This window comes from Peromyscus maniculatus, chromosome 5 (assembly GCF_049852395.1).
Source record: "Peromyscus maniculatus bairdii isolate BWxNUB_F1_BW_parent chromosome 5, HU_Pman_BW_mat_3.1, whole genome shotgun sequence".
Lineage (NCBI taxonomy): Eukaryota > Metazoa > Chordata > Mammalia > Rodentia > Cricetidae > Peromyscus > Peromyscus maniculatus.
Window position 1 is genome coordinate 143,941,310 of NC_134856.1, and position 17,248 is coordinate 143,958,557.

The window sequence follows — 17,248 nt, forward strand, 5'->3', positions numbered from 1 at the left end:
TCATTGCTATAGAAATCCTAAGAACTGTCTTCTTGTCTGTCTACAGATGGTGTATTGTTCTTTGACAGAATTCCAGAAAGCTGTCTATCAAACAGTGTTAGAAACAGAAGATGTGGCTTTAATCCTTCAGTCTTCTCAGCCTTGTACCTGTGGCAGTGGCCGGAAAAGGAGAAATTGCTGTTACAAGGCAAACATTTCCATTTATCTTCACTGTTTTGTTCTTGTGTCAATAAAACCAAGGGACCAGGGAGATGGCGTGGAGAGTCTAAGTACTTGTGACACAAGCCTGACGAGCAGAGTGCTGATTCCCAGAACCCACACAGACAGCATGCAGTAACAGGGTCTGTGATCCCCGCATTTCTGACAACATGGGGTTGCAGACAGGAAAATCCCTGGGAACTTGTGGGCCAATAAGAGACTGCTTCAAAACAAGGTAGAAGCGGGAACTGGCTCTTAAAAGTTATCCTCTGGTCTCCACATGCACGCCATGGCACATGCATGCCTGCATCACACACATACACATAGATAATCACAAGTTAATCAGAAATTTTTTACAATATCAAATCACTGCATTATAAGATACAAAACTCAAATATCAGTAAGACCTAGTTTAGAAATTAAGCTTCAGTTTGGTATCTGCTCACTTCTTATTCGGAAGTAGCCTACTTTCATCTTAAAATTCCATTTTATTTTCACCCACTGCTAGTAAGAATGAATCACTGCTTTGCTGATGAAACACAACTTCTTGCCACAGAGTCTATTTAATAGAGACTTGTGTTAGTAGAACAACTTGTTTTCTTAGAGACAAAAAGTTACGTGATTTTTTGTTTTGTTTTGTTTTGTTTTATCTGTTCTTTATTTATTTGGTTTTCTGAGACAGGTTTTCTCAAGCTGTCCTGGAACTCACTCTGTATACCAGGTTGGCCTTGAACTCAGATTCACCGAGTGCTGGGATTAAAGGAATGTGGCAATACTGCTGGGGTTTTTTGTTTTTGTTTTTGTTTTATTTCTTTTTCTGTAATGATTACGGGGACCCAAGTATTTCTCTAGATTGCTTTTTATTCCTTCAATTGGTTTTGCTGTTTTCAGTCATTTCCAATTTTGTAATACCCCATGTATCTAGAAAACTTTCTAGCTTTGTTATCAGATTTGGGGGTCATACCTTGTTTCCTGGGTCAGATCTGGACACTCATCAGTAATCCAATTAAAAGAGCCAAATTAAAAGTGGAAAGCAGAAAAAGGAGATTTATTAAGCACAGCTACTTCAGGAAGAGGGACAAAGACCCAGCAAATTCCTCAAGTCCATATTTTGTTGATTGTTCTTTACTTTTTGGGGGGGCCTGCCACCCAGCTCCCAAATAAACCACACGGAGGCTTATTCTTAATTATAAATGCCTAGCCTTAGCTTGGCTTGTTTCTTGCCAACTTTTCTTAAATTACCTGGTCTACCTTTACCTCTGGGCTTTTTCCTTTTCTTATTTCTGTGTATCTTACTTTCACTCTTACTCCATGGCTGGCTGGGTGGCTGTGTGGCTGGCCCATAGCATCCCCCTCTCCTTGTTCTCTTGCTCTTTCTTTTCCTCCCAGATTTCTCCTATTTGTTCTCTCTGCCTGCCAGCCCCACCTATCCTTCCTTCTGCCTTGCTATTGGCCATTCAGCTCTTTATTAGACCATCAGGTATTTTAGACAGGCATAGTAACACAGCTTCACAGAGTTAAACAAATGCAACATAAAAGAATGCAGCACATTTTTGCATCATTAAACAAACGTTCCACATCACAAACAAATGTAACACATTTTAAAATGATATCTACAACATCCATCTTCCCATTTCAGAAGTGAGATCAACATTTAAATAGAGGGCCAAGCAGTGCCAGTCAAGATGCTGTCCCGCCCACCACTGACCCATCAGTGTCTGGGCTTCTGTGTGTAAGGTGGTTTTACAAGTTGTTAGAACTGTGTGAAATCTTTCTGGAAGTCAAGTTCCCTCTCTAGCTGGTTCCTTTTCCTCCTCCCATTGTGAGATTCCTGTGGAACTCCTTTTTCCTGGGCTCTATTTCAGTCATCTGATAGTCAGGTTGAGAGACAAGTGTCTCTTTAAAGTATCTTCAGTTCTGCTGGGCTAGGCATGAGTAGAGAGTAAAGTCTTCTTTAGAACACTGTGACTACATCATAGTGTTGCTACCAGGGTCCTCTTATGGCATTCTGTCACTGTTCCATTCCAGAATGGAGACTCCCCTTTTATTAAATAAACACTATATTACATTTCATGAAGAGTGATTCTAGGTCCGTGATTCAAGAATATTCTTCCAAGCAGTTGGCCTTCACTGTCATAGATATGCAATAAGTATTAGTGTTGTGTTTTATAATTAGTTATATAGCCACGTTATTAATGGTTTTCTTATTTGTGTTTTTTTTTTTTGTCCTTTCTGCTACAGACTAATTCAAAGGGTGAAAAAGTGAGAACTTTGTGTCTTAGTTACCTAACTGTGCTGCAGAAAGTAGCTAACCATGTTGCACTGCTGCAGACCACCAGCACCTCCAGGCATCAGGTTGGGGTTGACTTTACATTTCTCTGTCATGCTATTGATATAAAACTGATACTGTATAGTGTTGTTGACACACACACACACACACACACACACACACACACACACACACACAAAACACAACTCTAATCTTAAAGGGAGCAAGAGATACTTTATTCTGGAGCCATTTCAGTGACCAGAGCCTGGGAAGAGAGATTTAGATTATCCTAAATTCCATTTTTTAACATGGAAGTGGTTTTATGAAGTTTTATAGTTTACTGAAGAAAGAAACAGAGAAATCTAGGAAAGTTTTAAAATATATTGGTGGGTACATCAGAGAGATGGGTACAAGATGAGGGAAGCTTTTTTTATAGGCCCAGGATGCTATCTGATGACATTCTTAGCTTTTGAATTGGTAGAGACTAGGATTCCATATTATTTATCTATTAGTCACAGAATGCTAGTTCTGACACAGATGTGTGATATTTTGTTTGTGTTTTGACAAATAAAGCTTGCCTGAAGACTAGAGGGCCTAGCCAGCCACTAGTTAACCAGAGGCCAGGCGGTGGTGTCTCATACCTGTAATCTCAGGAGGTGAAGAGAAGAAGTGATAAGGTGGGGTGGAGACAGGATCTCAGCCTTTTAGGTCTAGTGATTCGGTCTAAGTGACTTCTAAGGTAAGAAGTCACTGGTGGCTGCTCCTCTGCTTCTCTCATCTTTCAAGTTATTACCCTGTTATTTGACTCCTGGTTTTTATTGATAAGACTAGTTAGGTTCACGATTCAGGCAAGGAATGACTATTAGAGGGTGGGACTAAAACTCTGCCCAAGATAAGATAATTAACTTCTGAAGCTGTAACATTCCAATCTATCCATAGTATTGCAGCTCTAATCAATCAGTCAGTCAGTTTCTGCAGACACAGCTTCTTTACACTTCACACTTCTTTCTACTTCACATTATCCTAGCACAATACTCTTAAAAGTGTTTTAGGTGACATTGAAGAGAAATCTGACTTGCTTATTTTAAAATTTAGTAATTGAATAACAGAACCTGCTTAGCATGTGCAAGGTACTGAGCTCCATTTTCAGCATTAACACTAATAAATCTTTAAAGTAAAATTTATATATCAAAGAACGTGTGCACTTAAATTTTTAATCAGGATGAAAAAGCTTGAGCTTAAAGTGATAGCTGTTTTATCTGTCTAATAGTGTTTGTGTATTTATTTTGATATAATTACTTAGATAGTTAGCTGGGCAGTGGTGGCTCATGCCTTTAATCTCAGCACTTGGGAGGCAGAGGCAGGCAGATCTCTGAGTTCAATGCCAGCCTGGTCTACAAAGCACGTTTCAGGACAGCCAGGGTTACACAGAGAAACCTTGTCTCAAACAACCAAAATAAAAACAAACAAACAAACAAAAAAAAACACGAGATTACTTAGATAGTTGATAAATGAATTCCATGCAATCAGTTGCATCAAAGTAACTGATAATATTATGTTTAAATATATTTATCTTATATGCTGGGTAAATAGATATATAATAATCTGTATATTAAATATTTAGGCTGTTTCCCAAACTGTCAGAAAATCAGTCCTCTCTAAGGTAGGGCTTAAATAAGACCATTTGCTTTGATACTGTAGTTCTGTATTACTCTAGAGCCAAGGTCAGTAAAGAGGTCTCACTGTCATGTAAGGATATTTTCTTGTGCTGAAGCCAGATTATATTTTTTTCTCATAGATAGATTTTTTTATAAAGTTTTATTTTTTGCAGGTTTAAATATGTATTGAAATTTCTTCTTCTTTCTCTCAAGGAAACACTTACCAAGAAGATATGTGATCAGGTATTTTCCAGATTCCCAGATTTTGTGCAGAAAAGTAAAGATGCAGCCTTTGAAACACTTTCTGACCCTAAATATAGTGGGAAAATGAAGGTATGTACTCTTCCTTCAGTTCTCATTCAACCAGGGATGCTGCACAAAAGGTTTGATTTATGCAGTGGTACAGCAAGGACACCAGCTAAAGGACAGGCACCCCAACAATGAGAAGTGATGGAGATTATGAGCTCTGCATATAGATCAGTGCACACAATGGGTTCTTAGTAGCAGTTTCATCAAATATACTTTAGACTTTTCCTTACCAATCTATTGGACTTACATGCAGAGACAAGGCCTCTATATCTAGACTGAATTTTCTGCCTCCATTTTTTTTGTTTGCTGACCTGGATAGTAAAATTGCAAGGGAACATTTGTTCTGCTCAGGGAAACTGACCTATGGCCATGTTATTCTTGGTACTGCATTACTAAAGGAGGGGTGTAGAAAGTAAGCCTAGGTTCTGCAGCCCTGACCTAGGCCTTTTGTGGTAGTGTGAACTCCTGACAGCCTCTGGCCATTTTGCTTGACCCCTCAATAGCTATCAAGAATCCTCATTTATGGGTTCACAGATTTATATAGAACAATTCCCAGCCTTAACTACAATTAAGAAGATGGTAAGATATTTATTTCTTTTGGCAAAAGGAATAAAAAGGAAGTAATTCAAAGTAGTCAATTAGTTTTTTTAATCTAGTTTTTTTATCTGTGCTTTTAGCTATTAATCTAGATAAGCTCAGTGTGGTTTAGTTGCTTAGAACCTAGAAATTTATTGAAACAAAATTGGTAGACATAAAAGTAGTAAAGAGGATTGCATTAAAAATTTATTTTTAATAATAAATGAGTTTGTATTCATGAAAATATCATGATTTATTCCAACAAATAGTTAAAATATAATGATCTTTTTTATCCATTTTATTTATTTATTTTAAGATATCAGAGCCATATTCATTGGAGTTTTATTTTTAGAAATTATAATGTGTAGTTAATATAATGATTAGATTTCATTTTGATTTTGATTGTTAGAAGCTGGGTAGGCATCTTGGTTTGTATGGAGAGCAGTTTGTATGATTTGCAACTTCTGACTGAATCCTAGTCAAGCAGATCTTGACAGTAATAAGCTGGAGATATGTACTGTAGGACTGTTTGTTTCTTATCATGTAATTAGCAGCATTACCTGTGACATACTGGTTTGGTGATATATACCCTATAGGCTTATCATAGAATTATTGCCTATGAGGTAAAGAACTTCAGGTCATTGAGTTGTGTATTGTTTGTGAACGCAGACATGTGAATTCTCTTTTTATTCCTTGGAGAAATATCACAGATCCACTTACTAAAAGAACAGGGAAGACTAGGGAGCCCAGCTCAGTGCTATGGTACATAAAGGCACAATGTTCATCTTTCTAGGCCAGTCTGACTAATTTGAGAAACATATCCAAAAATTCCTTTGCTGTGAATACTCAAATTCAGCCTCAACATACATTGGTGGTATTGCCATTTTTGAATTTTTAGTAAAAGCCCTTAATTTATGGTTATTCATTTAGTGAGTTTTTTTTTTTTTTCTTTCTTTAAATGAAGACCTGCCCAATGAAGACCTGCAGTCAGGAAAAAAAAAATTCTCTTCTTATTACTTATTTCTACTTTTACTGTTAAATACCCCAAATTTCAACAGATCTGAAGCTATATCCAATGACACAAGTAGAATATTTCTGGTTTAATACAATAGCATTTTCTGAGGGAAGGAAAAGACAAGCCACAGACCAGAATATCTTTGCAAAACAGTGAAGGATTGGTGTCCAAAATATACAGAGAACTCTTAAAACTCAGTAGTAGAAAATGGGTAAATCTAGCTTTAAAATGGCAGAAGATCTGAACAGACATAGAATGAGGGGTGCCATCGCACAGCTATTAAGGTAGCCAAGTCCAGACTACTGGCAGCACCAGCTGCTGCTGTGACCCTCTTCCATCACAGGTGAAACTGCAGCATGAGTTGCTCATTCTGGAGAATAGTTTGGTGACTGATGGCAAAGCTTTTGGTAATGTTAAATGCATAGCATTTAAAATGTATTTGATATTTAAAATAGGAAAATGAAATATTCTTACCACATTATCCATTAGTCACATTCCTGGTTATTTATCCAAAAGTTAGATTTAGTGAATTTTACTAAGTTTAAACTTAGTAAAACAAGAACCCCACCTAAATTTATTCAAATTTTTCAAAGCTTGGAAGCAATCAAGATGTCTTTCAAAAGGCACTTGGATTAAACTGTGGTGCAGCCATAAAATGGCATAGTTTTTAACAATAAAAATTGAGTGAGACATGGTGGTGCATGCTTTTAATCCCTTCACTCTGGATGCAAAGGCAGAGGCAGGTGCATCTTGTTAAGTTCAAGGACAGCATCATCTGCATGGCGAATTCCAGACCAGCCAGGGCTACATAGTGAGACCTCTCCAAAAAAAAAAAAAAAAAAAGAGGGAGAGAGAATTGAACACTTGGAGAACTCTTAAATGTACATTGCTAAATTAAAGCTAGTCTGGAAAAAACTACATGGTGTGTGACCCTCTGGAAAAGGAAAAACTCCAGAGACAGCAGAAAAACCAGAGGTTCTGGGGGAAGAAAGTTATGTAGGTACAATAACAGGGACTTTTAAAACATTAACAGTATTTTATATGGTGTTGTAATGTAAAACCATGTCCTGATACATTCATCATAATTCAGAACTGTAAACAAAATGGGAGAACGCTAATGCAAGCTGGACTTCAGTTAACAATAATCGGTCAGTATTCTTAATCAGTTGCACAGATACCTCATGAAGAGTAATAATGATGATAATATTTTAATATTAGCTTTATATAGACGTTAATAGGAGGTATTATGGGGAGATATAGCTCAGAGATAGTATGTTTGCCTAGCATGCACAAAACAATGGATTAATCCCCAGTATTGCAAAAAGAGATGAGGGTTGGTATGTGGGAGCTTTCAACACTTATACTCAATTCTGAAAAGCTAAAAAAGTGACATGTATCAGTTAAAAGTATTAGTCTTATATAAAATTAAAATGCATGTCCTTCATAAAGTCAGTTATGTCATTTAAAAATAAAACTAAATGCAAATAAAACTTTATATGTTGTCAGATATTAAAATATTTCTCCAATCTGTGACATTGTACTCACCATCTGAGTATATTTAAAAAGACAACCTCTGTAGCATATGTTTTTCAAGGATTGAGGATAAGACTCAAATTTAGAACAAAGTCCTTACTAGATGAACTATTAAAAGGTTGTTACGTTGAGTATAATTTTTTTTCTTTAGATGCTTATCATCAAGTAAATAATCTTATTTTTTTCATAGTCCAGTAAAACTTGGTACAGAAAATTCCTCTCCCATCTGTGGATTGCCTTTCCATGGTGTTCTGTCTTCCCAGGTATGGGAATGTCTGCTTAAAAACAGCAGATTCTGCTGTGTGTTGGACTGTTGCTTCTTCTCCAAAGACCTGAGTTTGAGGGTTGATTATTAGCACTTTGAGGTCAAAGCCCAATCTGGAAGTCAGGGTTTATGGTAAATAAACAAAGGGGAGAAAGTGAGAAGAGGTGTGTATCTAAGAGAATAAACATCAGATCTTTCAGAACCTACCTAGATGCAACTGAGAGCCTTGCATTTTGTCTGTCTAGAAAACCATTTATTTGCTAAAAAGATATGCTTTGCTAATTCAGTTTCTTAACATATTGTAGGTATAAAAATGTATTCTAGAAATTAAATTAATCCATCATCTAAAATGCTTCTTTTTATTAAAACCTGATGAGATGAAATAGGCTTTGGGAACTTTACCGCCTCACTGACAACAGGATAATGAGTAGCCTTTGATGTGATAAATATATTTGTTAACTTGGAATATGTAAAAGAAGTTAGCAGAGATGACTGAGGTTAGTGTTGTGTAGAGCACTTTTTCAGGAACTCTCCAGTGCTGTGTGTAGGTGTAAAGTGCATTTAGATCAGCACTGGTCCGCTGATGCCCCGTGTTTCTTCCCAGGTTCTCCAGCAGCTTTTAAATCATTTTAGGAAACACAGAGATAAGGTTCTTCTCTTCTCCTTTTCCACCAAGGTGAGTCCTGTCCAGAATGTTCTTGCTTGATCAGCCTGCATCTCTAGGCATTAACCACAAGGAAGTAGCAGATTACTGTCACATTCTCCTCATCCACACAGCAAATTGTGGTGAGGGAAGCAACTTAGGCCTTTTCAGCACACTCAGTTATGTGTGGAAATTAGGGAGGGGTGCCACCTTCTTATCAAGATATATAAGATAAGGTTATATTTTCTGCTGACGTTCTTTTGAGATATTTAGAATATTTTAAAGTTTAGAAAATGACATAAATAAATGTTTACATAAATTATTTTACCAATGTTTTTCTTTTTATTTGGTTTCAGTTTGTTTTTTGTTTTTTTTAAATAAAAACTTATTAAAAAAAAAAGATTGCCTCTTTCAGAATAATGGAAAGAAATACATGGGTTAAAAGTAAGAAAAGTATTTATTTTTTTGGTGATGGAAATAGAGTCTGACTGGGCCTGGCATATACAAGGAATTCACTCTTGCACAGAGTTACACCCAGGACCCCCATATCTATTGCTCATTAATCAGAAGAAAGAAATTGTGAACCCAGTGGTCAGTGATTGGATAGAGGCTGTGACTGACTCTGTGCTTCCCCTGCTTTCCTGCAGCTGCTGGACGTGCTGCAGCAATACTGCATGGCTTCTGGGCTTGATTTCCGGAGACTTGATGGAAGCACAAAATCAGAGGAAAGACTCAGGATTGTGAAAGAGTTCAACAGTACACAAGATGTGAACATTTGTCTTGTCTCCACAATGTAAGAAAATAAAATTTGATAGCTTGATTTCTATCTGGTTGTTTTTTAAACTATTTTGGGATTAATTTTCAACAAATAGGTTTATGTTGCTCTGTTTTATTTGACTTTAAGAAGCAGTAAAAATTTTATCAGTTGTAACTAGAATAGCAGTATTTTGAATTTTACCTAATCTTTTATTTCCTTATCATTCTGTAATTCCCTTGTGAGGACTGGCTTAAAAGATAAGAATGAAAACACAAGCATTGACTCCCAGAACTTCCTGGGTAGTGTTGGTGTCTCAGGGTCAATACCTTTGGGCTTTTTACTCAGAGCTTGGTACTCTTGCCTTCTCTGCCTTTGTCCCAACTGGAGCTTCTCCTGAAATTTTATAAGGAATAAATTTGTTCTAGCACCTAATTAATGAATCTCTTAGAAACACCTAAGGAAGATATTTGGGGGCATAATAAATACTTTATCTTTGGCATTCTGTGTGAGAATTTTTAGATTTGTTCTCACTGTTTTTGAAAAAGATAACCAGAGGACTTTAGAAATAAAATGTGAAATGCAAAAGTAGAACTAAAACTGAGTACTGAGGTGAGGTGAGTAGTCAAGCTGCTGTGGCATGCCTGTGGCATGAGCAGTTCTGTTGAATTCCTGCAGCTGAGAAAAGGAGAGGCTTTGAACTTCATTTGCTGTGGATGACATCAAACATTTCTCACCTCTGTCCTTACATACAAAGCATTAAATGACGTCGTAAGTACTGCCTTCAGTTAAGTTCTGTAACACACCTCAGCATTCTTAACTTCAGACATGTCTTAACACACTGAACAGAGGTTCCAGCAGTACAGAGACCTTCGTGACCACCTCAGGTCCAGTTTTCTGAAAACAGCTAACAGCTCTGGTTCATAACTGTAATTTTGCTACTGTTATGAACTGTAATATAAATATCTGTATTTTTTGTTGGTCTTAGGCAACCCCTGTGAAAGGGTCGTTCTAACCTAAAGGGGTCTCAACCCACAGGTTGAAACCTCTGGATTAGGGAATCAGACTCAGGTTCCGAGGCTTAATTTTTTTTTTTAAGACTGGGATCTCACTCTGTAGCCCTGTCTGTCCTGATGTGGACCAGGTTGATCATGAACCTGCTTCTACCTCCCACATGCTGGGATTCAAGGCATGCACCACCACACCCAGCCCCTAAAATCTTTTTATTAGTGGTATTTTACTGTATTCAGTTTTGTATTTGGGGATGCTAATCATCAGGCTGTTTTCCCAAGCTCTTGCTTCTGGTACATGGTTTCTTTACATATTTTATAGGTTTCCTTTTTGTTTTCCTGATGGAAATGCTTTGGAGACCAGTTGTTCCCCACTTGTGTGGTTACCCTATGCCTTCTGTTCTGTTAACTGTCCTGATCAAGGCAGAAGTTCTGTGTGACTGAATTCAAGACATAATTCTTGACATAAGCCATTACATAAGGGACCATACCTACCCTTTCTTTGACCTTTGCCTCTTGTCTATATCTATTAACTACTGTCTTTTACTTTGTTGGGGATATTACTGTTTTTAACTCCTGCAGAGCTAACTAGATTAGTATCCATAAGTTAGCTTTAAAATTTGGAGATCAAAACCCAACATTTGCATTATAATTTTCTGAACATTGTTTAATGTTGGATTAAGTAGAACTAAGCTAAGTTCTCTGTGTGTTACCTTTCAGCCAGCTCAAGGGATATAAGCAAACAGCAGCCAAACAGCTCTCTGTTCTAATACTTGGTCCATTGTTTTATGTTTACACAGTTGAGTTCACTTTGCATTTCAGTCATGACCCATTTGTCCCATTTTTTTCCCTCTGTCAATTTTTCCCTTTCACATTTTATCGTTTGTTGAGGCCTCTGTATTCTCAAGATTTTCTGCTAGCAACCTTTGGTCACATCATCTCAAACACAGTGTATTGTTTTCTAGGCCTGGTAACACTGTCATGTTAAGCCTTCTTCACTACTTCATTGCATTGAATCTTTTATCCATATCCCATGCCATCTTCATTCTTAATTTACCCCATTGTTATCTTGGGAAGTTTTCTCAAGTAACTTTGAAGCCAAGATGTACCACCGAAAGTAATATTCTGCATCCCTGAATACAGAAAATGTCTTTTATTTGCTTTCCCCTTTGAATTCATACTTTAGCCAACTCTAGTAATCTAGATTGGAAATAATTCTCTTTCAAGTCTTTGAAGGCCTTACAGCATTGTTGTTTGGTATTTAGTGTCATTAAATGCCACTCTGATTCTCCAACCTCTTTGGGGGCTTATAAGAGTTTTTCTTCCTCTGCAATCCGCTGAAATTTAGCAGTGATATTGAGTCTTACCTTGGGTCTTGGTTGTTTGTTGTGCCACAGCCTGAAAGCATGTCTTCTCCATCTCGGTGAAAGGCTTTTTTATTATTTATTTTAAATGGCTTCCTTTTCTTCTACTTTGTGGTTGATGTTTTGTTTTAGACCAGTGGTTCTCAACTTTACTAATGTTGTGACCCCTTAATACAGTTCCTCATATTGTGGTGACCTCCAGCCATAAAATTACTTCATTGGTACTTCATAATTGTAATTTTGCTACTGTTATAAATCATAATGTAAATATCTGATATTCAGGATATCTGATATGCGACCTCCAAGGAAGGTTGCAACCCATAGGTTGAAAAACACTGTTTTAGACTGTGTGCTTTGTTGGCTGGCCTTAAACTTGCTGTCCGCTTGGTTTCCCAGTTTTGCAGTAGAACCTCATGTATTCTTTACATCAGATATTTCACATTTTGTACTCCTTGTTCTGTGGTCTGTGAGAATGTCAGTTTTCAGTCTTGTAGTTAATTTTATTAGAAAAAAACACATTTTTAATCTAAAATTTTTTGTGCTTTCCAATCTCATTTTTCTCTAAATCTCTCCCCCTCTCTAGAATATCAGTAACTTAACTTTTAGATTTTCATAAGTGCTCTTTAACTTTGTTTAAAGAAGACTCATCTGCCATTTTTCTTGGAATTTTTTTTTTTTTTTGAGAATTTTATAGATGAGACTGTATTTATATCATCCTTCCTATCTGGGATTAGGTCTTTTTGTTTGTTGATATTTTTTTCTTAAATTAAAATCATTGAGTTTATAAATGGCTTTGGGAGAAGTTGGCATCGTTATGATATTGCTCTTTCTACCCATTAGTTTTCTTGGAAGCACTGTTAAGTGGATACTTCATTTGACCCTTCATTATACTTAATATATAATAGTAAAATGCAGTTTGTTAAAATATAGTTAAAGATGATGTATTCACTTAGTACAAGAGTAGAATGTGGAAAAATATTCTTATACACAAATAGCCTGAATGTCTGGTTTCTCCATCAGGAGCCTACCTGGAGCAGTTGAAAAAGGCTTACTAGAGATATACTATGCTCAGATGCTCATATATTGTCTATTGCTGTGCATCTGAATCTCTCCATGTTCACCCTAACTTTTCCATGGTTGGATTTTATTGTTGTCTTCTTTTCCAAAACTCGTTTCCTATCCCACCTTTGCCCCCTAGGTTCAAGTCTCGCAGGAATTTGTTTGTTTTGTTTTTTTGAGACAGGGTTTCTCTGTGTAGTCCTGGCTATCCTAGAACTAGCTCTGTAGATCCACTGGCCTCAGACTCAATAGACATCCACTTTGCTCTGCCTCCTGAGTGCTGGGATTAAAGGGTTAGGCAACCACTGTCCAGCTTCTCTGGAATCGTTTTGAATCAGCTCTGGAAAGTAATTCTAAAAAGGCAGAAGTCAGTTTCTCTTGAGCGCTGAAATTTAACAGGATGCTTCAGTTTAAATACAGACTCAGGCTGCTTAGGAGACCTTTTGTCCCTACCTGAAAAATGTTTGGCTCTTAAATTTATCTTGAGGAAAGCCTGGCATAGTGATGCACACCTTTAATCCCAACACTTGTGAGGCAGAGGCAGGCAGATCTCTGAGTTGAAGGCTAGCCTGGTCTACATAGTGAGTTTCAGGACACCCAGAGCTACACAGTGAGACCTATATCAGGGGAAAAATGTATCTTGAGGATTAAAGATATGAAAATATCTAGCATGACTCCTTGTAGAGTCATGCATAGTTGATGTAAATTTCTTTCCATTTAATACATGTTTTAAGGAAGAGGATATTAATCAATTTTTGGCTTTGGATGATGAACATCAATCAGTGTGTTAATGGTCTAAGTGTAGGATGATGTTCCTGACACAGTGGGAAACTGGTGAGCAAAAGGCCTAAGAGACAGGGTTAGGAAAACTAAAGACAAACTTTTTCCCTTGGACTTTCAGTTTTGCTGTTTCTTTTATTTTTTAATTAGTTTTTAATTGTCTAAACTTTATTATTAAAAACTTGTAAAAAATAAAAATATCATACATTAAAATTAACCAGACCCAAAGTCTGTAAACTTAGTGAACTGCTGTACAGTTAGAATAGGCATTTCAAACAGAAGCTGTGGAGCTTTACATTAAATTTTTCACTTTAGTGTCCAGTATATTTTATGCACTTATCCACTATCAAAACCCAAATATCCATGACAGGATTAGAATTAAAAGAATAATTCTCTTTATATTATCTCTCATGACTCGTGTACATCACCTGCACTTGTCTTTCCTTATCTCCTTATCTTCAGCCTTTCTTGGTCTTCTTTTTTTCATGTCATACCCACATTTACATTTGCTTACATATATTATTGGCTAGAGTCCATGTATGAGCGAGAGAACATGTGGGTTTTTTTTCTCTTTTTGTGACCTTCCTTAATAGTATAAGTCCATTTTCAAGTAAATTTCTAAGCTTCATTTTTCTTTAGAACTGAATATTATTCCCTTTGTGTGTGTGTGTGTGTGTGTGTGTGTATGTGTGTGTGTGTGTGTGTGTGTGTGTGTGTAACTGTTCCTTTTAAAATGTATACAATTATATCACTATGTAAATTAGCTGTTATAAAGGGAATGCAAGACTAAAAATTTCACAACATGGAAAAGTCATAACCACTGTTACATAAGATTTACTCACATAAGTGTAATGAATATATATCCGTCCTGGATTGAATTTTAAATTTATGAACCAAGATCCTAGTGGGACCAATGGATTGGGTTTATTGGACAAATATTTCTGTAACATCTACTTGTCAAAGTTATATACTAAAATTGAAGAATATACTAAAATTATTTTTAATTATATTTGAAAATATAGAAATGTATTTGAATATATAAAAATGATAAAAACTAGCATATTGCATGGATTTCTATCAACCTGTCTATATAGATTCAAATGGTCAATTTGTTTAGGGATTTTCTTTGAATGGTAGAAAAAGAATATGTCATGGATATATAAGCATATTTCTGTTTAAACCACCTACTTTTATATAAAAGAAGGCCATATAGTATTACATTGGCTGCAGAAAGTGGGCATGGTTGAGTTATAGGACAGTGGTTTGTTCTATTCTGGATGGTGGGGGTTGCTTGAGAAAGAGTCTTATCATGTAGCCTAAACTGACCTGGACTTTTGACTCCTGCTTCTGTCTCCTGAGTGCCAAGATTACAGTATGCACTACCATCCCTCTTAACAGTTTATGCTGTTTTAATGTGTGGTTTCCTTTTCTTCCCAGGGCTGGTGGACTAGGTCTCAATTTTGTTGGTGCCAACGTTGTTATATTATTTGATCCAACTTGGAACCCAGCCAATGATCTCCAAGCTATTGACAGGTATGATACCAACAAAATGTAAATGATCTGTAAATTCTTGTCATCTAAAACCACTTCTGAACTTTATAGGTTGTTTATAGTTAGGAATGGTGGGTACCTGGTAAAAATTCGTATTAAAAAGTGACCTGAAACTTCTAAACTCAAATAGCAAACTGATGGTAGCATTTTGTTTTCTACCTCCAAATCCTACTAATGTGAATAAAACCATAATACCAAAGAAAAATAGGATAGTTTATTACTAGTAGTTCTGAAATTCTGAGAACACTCTGAAGAGAGACTCACCAGAGAGAAACCCCAGCCAGAGTCTGCAGAACAGAACAAACTGCCAGCATGAACTGACAGCCTGCAGGGTGTCGGGCAGACGAGGGTAGCGTGAGACTGGTGCAGATTCCTTTCTTCACCTCATACCTACACAGGAGTTGTCTAGAATGAGTTCCTTAGAGAGCCATTTCATAAACTAGGTAGGAAACTAACATTAGAACAGTTCCTGGTGTGGTAGAATTAGATCACAAAGTGGAGCCAATCCAGAATCCCAGACCTCCATAGTACACAATAAGGGAAGTAACTGAATAAACCTATTGCCTGCATAGGAATCCAGACCATCTTTTCACTGTAATCCGTGTGCTTTTTTATTTTAATTACAAAAGAGAAATTAAGAATTATGAGACATTTTCATAAAAGTGGCAGCATGAAAGAAAAGAGCCATAGGGAAAGTCAGGCATTGAGGGACTAAAATGAGGATAAGACAAAAATAATATAGCACCCTAAGAAAAATACATATATAGTGAGCACAAAATGTTCCCAGAAATTAAAGCCTTTGCTGAAGTAAAGCTCAGTAGCAGGTCTGAATAATAAAGCAGAGAGAGTGATGTGATATAAAGGATGCATATTTTAAAACAAAGTGAAATCAAATAGTTGTAGAATATGAATAAAGAGGAAGGAAAGTGCCCCCCCCTCCCCGCCAGAAAAAAAAATCATCTGTTTGTTCCAGAAATAAACATAGAAGACAGAAGGACAGGAGAGGAATCAGCAATGTATCTGAAAAACATTGTTAATTTTGAAGAGCTGCCAAATACTTAGTACAAATAATGGCCAAGAGAGAGATGAAATCTGTATCTTTGTTATATTTCTAATTCTGAAGATAAAGAGGACTAAAATACCCTAAAGTGAGAAATAAGAGGATTTATAAAAGCAAAACCCAAAAGAAAAATCAAGGTAGCAATAAATGGAAATCAGCTTCACTTCTTCAGGTCGGACTTTTTGTCTGTGGCTACAGTTATGACCTTATGAAAAAGAAAACTACTTTGACTTGTGGTTGTGATCAGTGACTGACACATTAGTGTGTAAGGCACGATTAAAAGCAACCTGACATCTGAGACTGCAGGAATGTACTGCTGCAGCCTGAGAGCAGTGCTCACGCCAACAAACAGATCAGTGATAGCCAAAGAAGGTTCTGTGTATAGAGTTAGAGCTAAAATTTATTGACAACAAAGTAATTTTGTGCTTGGGGTCACCATGATGTGAGAAACTGTATTAAAGAGTATCAGCATTAGGAAGGTTGAGAACCACTGCTCTATGGTTTCATTATTTATATGCACGTGTATATCTCTGTGAGTGTATGTACATGAGTGTGTGTGTATTTGGATAGGTTAGAACTCTCTAAAAAGAAAAAAAGGCATGGTGATACAATGGAAAAGTTAGATTCAGGTATATACTTATTATGAGACGTGTAAAATAAGAAAGAGGTAGAAGGCTAAAAATAAGAGTTATGAAATATGAGAGTCCAGAGAGATAGCTTAGTGTTTAAAAGCATGTACTACTATTGCAGGAAGCCAGGTTCAACAAAAGGCCATTTTTTTTTCTTTCATCTAGAAATATGCCTTGTGATTTCTACTAGAATGCTAAAATGTATGATCATTTTACTTTATTTTTTCCAGTTCTTGACATTGCAGGACTTTGCACATGCTAGGCAGGTGCTCTACCACTGAGCTACACTCCACACACGGAGGCTCAGTCTTAGTTATGAATGCCTGGCCTCAGCTTGGCTTAATCTTAATCTTAAACTGTTCCATCTACCTTTTGCCTTTGGGCTTTTCCCGTTCTCTTCTGTAAATCTTACTCTTACTCCATGGCTTTCAGTGTAGCTGGGCAGCTGACCCCTAGAGTCTTCCTCCTTCTCTGGCTCCTAGCCCTCTCCTCCCACATTTCTCCCTCTCTATATTCTCTCTGCCTGCCAGCCCGTCTATCCTTTCTCCTGCCTTGCCATTGGCCGTTCAGCTCTT

The 17,248-nt window shown here is 36.8% G+C and overlaps 1 protein-coding gene across 8 annotated transcripts in view; it reads left to right on the forward strand.

Moving 5' to 3' along the window:
• Ercc6l2 (ERCC excision repair 6 like 2) overlaps window positions 1-17,248 on the forward strand; it is an 89,043-nt gene that overhangs the window by 25,478 nt on the left and 46,317 nt on the right. For 6 of the 8 annotated variants that reach the window (XR_013051715.1, XR_013051716.1, XM_006981728.4 and 3 more), the window contains 6 exons: window positions 47-187; window positions 2,440-2,553; window positions 4,339-4,458; window positions 8,428-8,499; window positions 9,114-9,259; window positions 14,871-14,966. Coding sequence is in view for 6 of the 8 variants with exons in the window: in XM_006981728.4 (XP_006981790.1) it covers window positions 47-187; window positions 2,440-2,553; window positions 4,339-4,458; window positions 8,428-8,499; window positions 9,114-9,259; window positions 14,871-14,966 (689 nt within the window). In the remaining 2 variants the exon portion in view is untranslated. Of the gene's footprint in view, window positions 1-46; window positions 188-2,439; window positions 2,554-4,338; window positions 4,459-8,427; window positions 8,500-9,113; window positions 9,264-14,870; window positions 14,967-17,248 lie in introns of those variants that run through there. The other 2 variants (XM_076573546.1, XM_076573543.1) reach the window with 2 other exon arrangements.